This window comes from Polistes dominula, unplaced genomic scaffold (assembly GCF_049000335.1).
Source record: "Polistes dominula isolate Pdom_NZ unplaced genomic scaffold, Pdom_raw_medaka contig_31, whole genome shotgun sequence".
Lineage (NCBI taxonomy): Eukaryota > Metazoa > Arthropoda > Insecta > Hymenoptera > Vespidae > Polistes > Polistes dominula.
Genome location: NW_028300925.1, coordinates 3,729,168 through 3,741,781, shown reverse-complemented (window position 1 = coordinate 3,741,781; position 12,614 = coordinate 3,729,168). Strand labels below are relative to the sequence as shown.

Sequence of the window (12,614 nt, the reverse complement as noted above, 5' to 3'; positions counted from 1 at the left end):
TTTTTACAAAAGAAAAAAGGAAACGACTTTTCCGAACCATCTAATAAATTCATTAATTTCGTAAGTCAAGAAAAAAAAATTGACGAATAGAAATGTTCGCACCTTTAATCGATATTTCACGCATACCTTCCACGGAACAAAGAAAAAGATTTACGTGATACGAAAAGAAAACAGACAGACGGACGGACGGACGGATGGACGGACACTCAGATCATCTTCAAGCAAAATATATTCACACGTGATCGTAAAAATCTAAGTTTGTGACGGTCGCGTGATAACACACCTTGCACGTATTTTACAATATTTGCACATACGTGAATGTATTGTGCACCGCGTACGCAATCATCACACATAGACAAAAATAAAGCGATTTTAAGTTTTGGAAAATATGTGTGTCAGGTGTTGTTTTCTAAAAAAAAAAAACGTTCGTCATTATTCGAAAACGAAATGAGCTATGATATTAGATAAAGATAAAAAAAAAAAGGAAAAGAAAAAAATAACATTAGCAATGTGGTTTTCTTCTTTTGATGACCGACATTTTGTAAAATGACGCAAGTACATATATACACGATTGCGATAAGCATGTAAATTGTGATGATGATATAAACTGTTGAAATTATCTGACAAATACGAGACCAAAAGAGAAAAAATAAAATTTGCGTGCATTATTATGAAAAAAAAAAAAAAAATAAATAAATAATATCAAAAAATGATGATAAGACGTCGGTCGTTTAAATAAATTTGAAAAGAATTGGTAATACGCATTAATAATATTGAGTTGTTCGAAAAGTAATTTCAATTTTTTTTCCTGAGACACAATTTAAGATATTAGTTGATGCAAACCGGCAAATAACAACACGTGAGATCGGTGAGATGTTAAATTTATCAAATTTAACAGATTATGTCCACTTTAAAGGCCTAGGAGGTTTAACCTCGAAGCAACAATTGTCTTCATTTTTACAAAAGAAAAATCAAATTACTTTCCAAACAACCCAATATATTCAAATATAATATAATATATTTAATTCTTACTTTATGATATACTTTATTTAACACGAATATGTTCCATATAAATTAACTTTCGTGATCATGGTATGACTGGTATATAGGTCATTTGGTAGTTCATACGAACCCATAAATGAGTTGAGTTAATAATCAAAGAGTTTTAATATACACATATAATATATAATAAAATGAAATGTATTACTTATTATATAGATTATAAATATTATAAAAATATACACACATACATATGTATATAAGTAGTATGCATATTAAAAATAAGGTTACTAAACCACATATATAAGAATATACAAAGATGTATGTAAATGATGAACTCCCTCGTCCAATTGGACGACTACATGCTTGAAAGAACGTGGGACGACGGGTTTTTATTGTACGATTTGATGTCCGTGTTAAATCATAAACATGCATACGCATATATAAGCATACTTGGTGTTATACACATGTAAAAGAGAAAAAAGATATCGAATATAGAACGTACACAACAAACAAACCGTGAGAGGTGTACACGGGAGATTGGAAAGAGATAATAAAGGACTCTCCCCTTCTTCTTCTTCTTCGTTTCATAGACATAATAAAAAAAAAAAAAAAAATAAAACGAATTTATTTTCTTTAAGTGAGTCTCTCATTTCATCGTTTACAAAAGAACGAACGAGTTCGTCAGAAGAGATCTCTCACACACATGTACACACAAGTATATTTTTTAGTTTTTTTTTTTTTTTTATTCTAATACAGAAGAAACGGTGATACTCGGTGCACCCGTAGTCTCTATTCTAATATTTAATTTATGATATCTACTCTTTGATTTATTATTCTATTTTTTATCTTTCCACCTTATCCTTTTCGACGGGCTTACTACTTACTTATCGACCAAGCTGGTAATTTCCTTTGAGAGAATGAATATCTTTAATATATATAAATAACGTGTCACGTTGTTTGTCCACAATGGATTCCTAAACTACTGAACCGATTTGAATAAAATTTTTCACACTGTGTGTAGTTTCATTTAACTTGAAAGATAGGATCGTTTATATCTCAATTTATAATTGCAATATTATTTTATTGCGAATTATGACTTAAAGACGTGTGTATCGGACTGATTGTGAGCCACAGCAACGCGTGGCGGGGCACCCCTAGTCCTCTATATAAAAAAAAATGATTGGAGAGAGGACGATAATACGATCGTTCGATTTTGAATATATATTTTCTTTTTTTATGTCTTCCTTCTCAAATGACATTTTTTTTTAAATTTCGTATTAACTTCGCCGACCCAGTCTCTCGGTAATTTCGTTTGTTAATTAAAAGAAACGAAGATAAAACGAAATGATGATGATGATGATGATGATTTTGTGTTGTTTTTTTGTTATTACTCCTTTGGAGTATTTATCTTTGTCGGAAATATTTCCTTGGTTCGTACGCAACTCGCGTTATGGAGTAACTCGGCAATGTGTAAGTTGTAAATCGTTTGGTATGTCGGGAGCAAGTTTTCGCGAACCTTACCAAGTCCCAAAACCTGTTCCCCTCAGATATTCGATAAAAATTCACCAAGAAGATGGCGTACCCCCAACCCCAATTTCGATTCAAACACTGGTTCAACTTTTATCGCTATTCGATAGATTTTTAAATCTTCCAATTTAAATGTCATTTAAATTCTAAGAGTTTTATACTAAATGGAACTTTGAAAAATCAATCGAATTGTAATCAAATTACATGCGTAGAATTTTGGAAATTATTATCAATCATTTTTGCTTAAAGAAAATAGTAAAAAGAAATGATAGTAGTGTATATAAGAGGACATAAGAGGATCAGTTGAACGAGCAGCCCTGCAACACTTGACAAATTAATACGTAACACTTTTAATACGTTTCATTCGTGCTACTTTCGTGGGATGTAGACAGAGATGAAAATTGCTTATCGTCGATCGCTCTTCTCCCGAGGATCATTTTCAATTGCATACTATCAAGCCCCGTTAAAAATCCTATTTACTCGACTGAAAAAGGTCGAGACATTACTTATCATCATTTGGATTACGAACTACGTCAGCTTTTTTTTCACATCTCATTCGTATTATTATAATTTATTCCTTACATTTTATTACGAATAAATAAATATTTTTATATTAAATGTGAAAGCATAACGAAAATACTCGTAATAATTATTCCGTTATGCGTAAATAAATATCATTCAAAGTATCATCTATAGCTAAAGTTCTTTATTACAACGATTAATTAAACCCGAAGTAAATGAAATGGTCTTACGTCATGTCAAACGTTCCTTTCAAAGTAGATTTCCAACGAGATCGTAGGTTCAACTTTTCCTACGTTTTACGAAGCAACTATAAATGTAAGAAAAGTAAGTAAGTAAGTCGGATTTTACAGAATTGTTAAAAGATTTACGTAGGTAGTAAAAGGTAGGTACGATCGTCATCATCATCGTAACTATTGAATTTGAAATGTCGAGTACCACCTTTTACACAAGTAACGTTTTATCGCCACTCTTACGTTTCTTGCGTTCAATGCCAAACGACGCTAGAAGTGCATCTCTCACTAAACCGAAAGCGCGCATCCATTTGTCAAGAAGAATTATTATTATTACCAACATTTAGAACGTCCCTAACAAAAGATTCCTTTCTTTTCAAAGTTACGAACACGCATATATATATTATACTTGTAGTACGTACACGTGTATAATAAGTTTTAAACAAAAAATTCATTTCTGTATTCACAATTAATATTTTATAATATCTTGTCAAACTGCATTTATAAATATTTAAATAATTATTAGTATTTTTTTAACATGATAATGTCAATAATAATAATAATTAACATAATAATATATAAATCCCTATGATCAAATTGAAAGTATTCCTAAAGTAAAATTGTAATACTGTTTAGATATCCCAGAGGTGGTAATATAAATGAAACGGAGCTTCGCTTAGAAAGAAAGAAAGAGAGAGAGAGAGAGAGAGAGAGAGATATGATGGTGTAATTTTTCAATTACATACATTTGCCTTTGGATCTTCATCGAGTCATTAAGGGGTGTCATTACTACTCAAACTACGTTGCCGAGAATATTACAGGAAGAAACGATGAGATGTCGTTTTACTAAGGAATTACTAACATAAGTCGACGAACCTTCTTCTTATACGTCTCGGTTTCTATAGATTCTCTTCTTCATCGTCCCACGCATCCTTTTTTCCTTACGTGGAAGGAAACAGAAAGGATTACGTGATATCTACCAGTTATTTCTTTCATTATTTCTCTTTCTATGCATGTACATCATATGCACGTATGTGCGTACGTGGTTAGGTCTATCCAATGTACGTCGATATTAACGAGAAAATAAGCTGACCTTTTCATCACCGTTTCATCAATTGCATTTCACTTAAAGGACGCATTTTTAAGTTACATCTATATAAATTCCAGTTTTCTATCGATCAATAATCGAATGAAATTCTTTATTTATAAGTTAACCCTTAAAGTGTACATGAGGTGTTCGATACCCCAAGAAATATTTGATCTGTCGAAAACAGTACTGAATTCGAAACAATGGGTCATTTGTCTAGTGCCATCTAGTGTTAATTCAAATGGGTATAAAACCTATTCTATTTTTTTTAAATTATTGCGAAGTCTAAATATCAAATAGCGGCTGCTTCAGGAGACGCGTTCAAACACGTTGGGGTGTCAAACATCCACAGTGCACTTTAAGGGTTAAATCCTATTAAAATCATGAATATTCTAACACGCCAATGTTTCATTTATAAATGTCTGTAATTATACTATATGAAAGAATTTTTGTTGTATTTTTACTGTTAAGGAATATAAATTGTACAGGAGAAAACTGTTAGAAGTAACGTGTAATAAAGTATATCGGAGTTGTAAGAGAACGTTGAAGAGAGGCGAGGTGAACGTTGAGAAGGAAAATTTGCGGAAGCATAGTATGTGCGGTGATCTGTGGTTAGAATACACACATACCTAACCCACGTGGTCAAATCATTTCTTTGATACGCACATATACGAGGATAGAGAATCGCCTTTCTTAGGGAAAAACTAGCCTGCGTTAACTGAGATCACGTAACATGTGAGAATTATGAAAAAGATGGGCTGGCTAGAAATACTTCATATTTTCTTGCTTATTATACATTTCTCTCTCTCTCTCTCTCTCTTTTATAAATTAATATACAAAAATATAATAAGTATCTATTGTATATATACATATTCTAAATAAATAAATAAATATATCAAAATGGTAAATGAATCTTCTCAATGTTCATTTTCGAATCGTACGTAAGCAGCTAGGGAATGAAATTAAAGTCGAGAAATTCCATCGCATGGAATATTCAAAGGCAAGCATGCAAATATTCGAAGCAACGAGGAACGTAGGCATACCACGTACTTTCGAGCATCTACACACGCAAGTGCATATAACCAATATACTCACACATTAACGTAAAACACGCATTTACTTATAGCAAAAGCATGGATGCACTACTCCGGGCGCCATGGTATCTAATGTAAGATAATTCACTTTAATTATCTTAATATCTACTATCGTTCGTAATTTTACATTTTTTTTTTGCTCCCCCTCTCTCTCTCTCTTTCCGTTATCTTCATAAATATTTTAAGCATATTACGCATACTAAAAAAAGAAAAAAAACTATGTCAATTTGTCAATGACGCGACGATAACTTTAAAAAAGAAGAAAAAATAATCTCTTTTTAACTCTTTGCGACACAGAATTTGAGATAATAAAATAGCCAGCCCTATGTTGCATATAAATTTGATTACGTTTTAAATTAAACTAAATGTGTATATATATTTTTTATTAATAAAGGTATTACATAATGTAAAAACATTAATAACCAATTGCTTAGGGTAAATAAGACGAAATATAAACTTATGAGAATGCAACTATTGCATGATTTTGGGGTGGAACTAAAAATGTCCCACCGTGTATTACGGTGTATCAAAAAAGGTGGGGGGACACTTTTAATCCCACCGTGCCCCAAAGAGTTAAAATAATGTTTCCATTTTATCTCGAGTATTATAAATAAATAAATATATATATATATGAAATATTTTGTAATGAAATTAATAGACGTTAAATTAATTATAAAATTATTAAGAGACTACCATTAAATTTACATACACAAAAAGATTACAAAAGCAGCATATACCATCCCAAATGTATTTACCATTCGCACACATACAAATACGTTTGCTAGTGTTGACTTCAATTGACACGTATACACATTCATCCTATTTTCAGTCAAATAAAAATGACATAACACTTTGAGAGTGTTGAATGCTATGGAGTATCTAATCGCGAGCAAAGATCTATCCTACGAGTATATATATACATGTATCAAAGTATATAAGTAAGCAAGTAAGCTCTTACACGTTTACGCACACGTTCTCGATCGATGGTATGGTATGGTATGGCATGCCTTTGGTGGTATCAGACTTTAACGACCTGGCAGGAGCCCCGAAGCCGCACTTTCTAAAGGCCTTCGCCGGTTTTACAGGCTTGTCTATACTACGAGAACACGAACGTCCTGCCAGGACGTTTAAACCAAGTATCTCTTTCTCTTATTATACATACAAATGTCTATATATGTGTACGTATACGTGTGATAAATACTTTACCTAGAAATGACTCTTCTAATATTCATTTATGTATCTACCTGCATATATTATACTGCATATATATATATATTTTATAAACATGGATAAAGATTTCCAAACTTTTTAGTATTTTATAGATAGGCCTAAAAGTTTCTACCTGTGATTTTTTACAGTTAATTATATTTCGATTTCTTTTATTAATTTTTGGTTTTTTTTTTTTTGGTTAAATTATTAGGTTGTTCGGAAAGTATTTTCATTTTATTTTTGGGAAAATAAAGACAATTATTGTTCCGAGGTTAAACTTAGGATTTTCGAGTAGGTTTAAATAGTTTAATTTGATAAATTTAAACTCTCAACGATTTCACGTGCTGTTATTTGTCAATTTGCATTAACTAATTCGAAAATTGTGTCAAGAATAAACGAAATTACTTTTCCGTACAATCTAATATTTTTAAAGTCGTAAGATATATGTATATATAGGTACATAATTTTATGTTAATATGGAAAAAATAATGAGTACAAAAGTTATATCAAAGGTTTAATTAATAAATTGAAAATCTTTGAGAGAACCTTTCACCTATCTCGTACGTGTGTGATAAATGTTTTACGTGTAAAGTAGAGACATTTCTAAAAATATTTCTTTCCTATATATGTGTTGCGTATGATAGGTGTTTTACGAACAGGAAACATTTATAAAAATGTGTGTTGACTGTGCGTTTAGTAATGCGAATGTAACATACGTGAAAACACGAAGTATTCAACCTCTCTCTCTCTCTCTCTCTCTCTCTCTCTCTCTTTCTATTTCTATTTCTATTTCTATTTTCCGTTAACCAAAGATACCTGCACTTTCGTCCTATGCCGGAAGATACTTAGATTCGAATTGTGAAAGGATGAAATCTCAATCGTCCTGCGAATCCTACCAATAATAATCTCGAATAAAGTGAACAAGAGAAATAGAAAGCAAAAATATTACCAATTTTCTCGATTTTATTGCCAATTGATTTTTTTCTACAAAATAATTTTCTACGAATGAAATTTTATAAATGACAAAATCTTTATATATAAATAAATTATGTGTGACGTTGTTTGTCCGCAATGGACACCTAAACTACTGAACCGATTTTAATCAAATTTTACACAATGTGTGCAGTTTCATCCAACTTGAAAGATAGGATCGTTTATATCTCAATTTATAAGATTCTAATAGATGGCGGTATAAGGTAATTCGTTGCTGATTGTGAGCCACAGCAACGGGTGGTGGGGCACCCCTAGTAGAATATAAATACTTGAACGATGATCAGAAATATTGGACATAGGTTTAAAAAAAAAAAAGAAACATTGTTTCTAACGCAATATCGTCCTTGGAGATTAATAGAAATATCAGATCTTTTTTCTTTTTTTTTCTTTCTTTTTACAAAGTATGTCAAGCATACTCTTTGTATGTGAGAATATATTTGCAAGATATTATTTTATACGATACTAGAAAAGATTCTTTCCATTATTAACTTTCTTCGATAGATCGTAAAATAGAAATGACATTTGATTAATCCATTAATTGCTAAAGTATTTTTGATTTCAGAAATATTTATATTTTTGAAAAAGTCTTAAATGAGGATTGTGACTGGTTGCACGAAAAATATCAATAAGAGACTATTACTTATTTCTTTTATTATTTCCAATACATACTATGCCATTTTACCATAAAGTTCACATAAAACCGAGTGGTGTACGTAAAATTCCCAAATGGGGATAATCGTGGCAGCTAATGGGTTAAAATTCAAGCTTCGAAATATGTGCATGAAACTAAAATAAGGAAAAATAAATAATCAACAAAAGGATTGTGAATTTGAATGAAATTTAATTCAAAACGATTAGATGATAATTTGACGAATCAAAAATCTCACAACGATCTATCACAAAAGAAAAATTGATTTAAAATTGAGTATTTTCGTTGAGAAAAAAAAATTTGACAATTTTTGTCCCGTGTCAATCTGATCAAAGTGTTCCTCGGTCAACAACGAAACTCTTTAAGAGTTGCATAGACACGCGTGTGCTTCAATTCTAAAAGGTGAAAGTGATTTAGACAGCACGTTTGTTCGTACGTTGCGACACGTTTATAAAAGTTACGTTCTTTTTTTTTTTTCGTTCAAAAGAAAGAAAGAAAGGAAGAAAGAAAAAAGAGAGTCAAAAATATTTCAAGTCATTTGAGAAGATGCACTCTTTTACAAAACGTGACACTGACAAAAGAGAAACAGGTAAGGAAGAAGAACAAACAGGTAGTAAAATAAAAATGAAAAAAAGAAAAAAAGATAGAAAAAGAAGAATGAGATAAAAAGAAAAGGATGAACTTATTGAAGAAGAGATGAATTCTGAACGTCCATATCTTATGGAATATTTATGTGTTGAAAGAGAAACGCGGAAGAGAGAATAATCGCCAACTTGGGATCATTTGCCTCATCTTATTATGGCCCATCCTAAATAGATTTTTATAGATATTGACTACTGATTTATATTTCAAAAAAAAAAAAAAAATAACATCAAACTACTTCGTCGAATAAAACTGGAAATTTACTTACTCTATAATTTAATCATTTTTTATTTTACTTAAGTGCTAATATATTTTTGTCTCAAAAAATCATGGCAAAAAAAGAATAAGAAGAAGAAGAAGAAGACATGATGCTAATAACAATTTCAAATATTTTCCTTTCTAACTAAAACATCTTCGTCTTGTTAATTGTGTGTAAAGTGTATTCTATTATTCCAAGAATCTGCATAATGAACAGTATAATTAACAACATTTATCTTCTTACACCATGTGACTCAAATAAATAAATAAAAAAAAAAAAAAAAGAAAAAGGAAAGAAATGTTACAGAATATATCAAAGAATTTGTTTTAGAATATATTAACATATGTATATGTATACATATATTATAAATAATAGGAAGTTAGTATAGTATAACACAAATTGTTCGCATTTTCTTTTTTTACTATACCTTTTCTCTCAGAATCAGTATCTTTCTATATATAAGAAGAAGGAATGGGTAGGTAGGTAAGCAAGTACCCAAGCAACCAACCAACCAACCAACCAACCAACCAGCCAACCAACTAACCAAGCAGGCAGACGACGTCGTTATAGCGAAGATTAAAACGTCAGGTACACGCAAGCATAGTTGGAGTTTCATCGAGCCCACAGAGAAGAATTCTCATCGTCCTTGTTACGTATCACGAAATACTAAAGTACTTTTCCCTTTGATCTTTGCCTTTCCCTACCGCCCTTTTACTTTTTTCTCTTCTATTTTTTTTTTTCTAACAATCTTAAAAATGTACATGGATTGAAGGAAGAAGATTCGTGCAACTTACAAAAGATACGAAGACGAAGGTCGCGGCCTTTTGAACGAATGAATGCACGCGTGCGCTCGTGCACCCACACACACAAAAAAATGAAGAAGAAGAAGAAGAAGAAGAAGATGAAGAAAAAGGGGCAATGTAATAACGAAACAATCGCCGTGTGCAACTTAGCGTATCATTTTGCTCCTTCTTTCTATCCTCTTTAAAATAAACGTTTTAAAATGGGATCAGAAAAAGAAAGGTGGCTGGAATTACTCCCTGACACGTGCTATTTAAATATCTACTTATCTTTATTAAACTAATTTTGTAAATATTTATTATCTTTATCTTTATCTTCTTCAAACTGTAATAGGCCTTTTTTTGTTATTCGTTCATCATCTTTTTAGAATTAAAATGATATAAGAAAAAATCGATTATACCAATCAGAAAATATTTTCACAATTTACGTCTATGTTTGAACGATCCTAGAAATATGTGCATCTTTTAACGAGTGTGTTTGTATCATCTAATAGCTTTTGTACCATCACGTTACAGGTGACGTCCATTGTTAATTTAATGTCTCTTTTCCGACGTTCATTGATTATACATATACGCATAATCGATCATTCATTTCATGCTCATAAGTTTATATTTCGTTTTAGTTATCCTAAGCAATTGGTTATTAATTTGTTTATTAATGTTTTTACATTATGTAATATCTTTATTAATAAAAAATATACCAATTTAGTTTAATTTAAAACGTAATCAAATTTCTATGCAACATAAGGCTGGCTATTTTATTATCTGAAATTCTATGCAGCGAAGAGTTAAGAAATTCTATTGAAAAAAAAAAAAAAACGATATAAATAAATTGAAAGAACGATTTAATCAAGATTGGTCATATTGTTTATTACATAATCCATATATGTATATATACTGTAATTCAAAAGGTAAATTCTACACCTATGTATACGTAAAACCATTTCAATTAAAATTATTGTAAACAAAATATTTTATTATTTAACTATCAAAGAAAAGTTGTTAAATTTGAACGTTGACATTCTACCGTCCGAAAAAAGTGAAAAAAGATGTGTAATTGTATAGAATAAAAAGATAAATAATATGTATATGTATAAATTAGTGATTTGTCGAAGAGGAACGATCACCATAACGGTTCTAATTGCGTCCCTGACCAACAAGAGCGGATCCTGTATCAATTACTCGTTCTAACCGCAATATGACCTATTATTGCAAACTTGCTACGAGTTTGCCGACTGTTAACTCGTACTTTCTTTTACTGACAGTTATATTTAATCACGGGTGTGTGTTATATATTTATTGAAATTAAAAAGAATTTATTATATTTATATCGCTTTCTTTCAAACCTATTTTTCTAATTGCCAACAAAATCACTGAGACTAATCGGTAAAGCATATATATACCTATTCATTTTTATATTGAATTAACCATCTTTTATAAATTAAAAATCATGTATTCGTATGCATGAGTGAGTTGAAAAGTTTTTAACCCTAATATAAAATGAAATTAATAATGTTAAGATATTTGTTTTTTTTTCTTTTAAACATATTCATATCTTCCAAGAAATTTCTCATTACACGGATTATTTGAAGAAGAAAAAAAAAAGATACATCGAACGGGAATTCCTACATTTATCATATTCGAACCGGTATATACATGAATGTTGTTGTATCGACTCCGAAGTACCGTTTAAACGAATACCACTTTCGCGCCTTTGACATGCCTTTCGTTTCGTCCTATCGCGCTACTAGTATTTTACATTAACTTCCTATGCACGCAATAAATATCTTTTATCTTTTATTCTAACGTTAAAGCATCTTAATCTTTGACATGCGATAATGACAACAAGGTACATAAGAAAAACGAATAAATTGAAATATAATTTGAAACAATCAAAACAAAAACTCACCCTTGTGTCTGCGCCATTGTTTGTAAAGTACCACTGCAACGGCGAATAAAACGATGGTTGTTAAAAATGTCCCAATCACTGCACCAACCACGCTTCCTGTACCAAAACAGGAGGAGGAGGAGGCATTATTATCCTGCGATCGGATGTCCTCCATGGCCCTCTTCTCTCCTTCTCACTCTTCTTCTCTTTCCTCCTTCTCTCCTCCTCTCCTCTCCTCTCCTCTCCTCTTCTTCCTTCTCTTCCTCTCTTCTCGCGAAAATACGCGAATCAGAATTTTCCCGCGTACATATCTAACCACACAACCACTGAACAATCGTCTTGCCAACTGTAAGAATTCACGATTTGTTCTTCTAATTTTCGATTAATTCACTCACACGTTTATTATTAATTTCTACGTTGTTGTTGTTGTTGTTGTTTATTAAAAATTCAATTTAAAAACGATTGTAAAAAGTCCTTAAAAACCGATTATCGCGTAAGAGAACATAACACAATTTATATATTCTTTATATCTCGTTTTATTTCTCACACTACCGTAAATGATTGAAAATGGAAGGATGTTTCAACGTGACGCGTAAGTAAACATCATACGCTTGCAAGGACGACGCGCGTCGTACTGACTGAAGCGAGCTACGAAGTAAGTAAAACAGGTAGGTACGCAACAGGTGCTTCTAGCTCCCGATTGGTGGGGGCG

At 31.2% G+C, this 12,614-nt stretch overlaps 1 protein-coding gene across 1 annotated transcript in view; it reads right to left on the bottom strand.

Annotated features, from left to right (window-relative positions):
• Window positions 1–12,614, bottom strand: part of LOC107072616 (uncharacterized) — a 29,595-nt gene extending 16,981 nt beyond the window's left edge. The window contains 1 exon segment of the mRNA XM_015332698.2: window positions 11,924–12,614. Coding sequence (XP_015188184.2) covers window positions 11,924–12,077 — 154 coding nt within the window. The 5' untranslated portion in view covers window positions 12,078–12,614.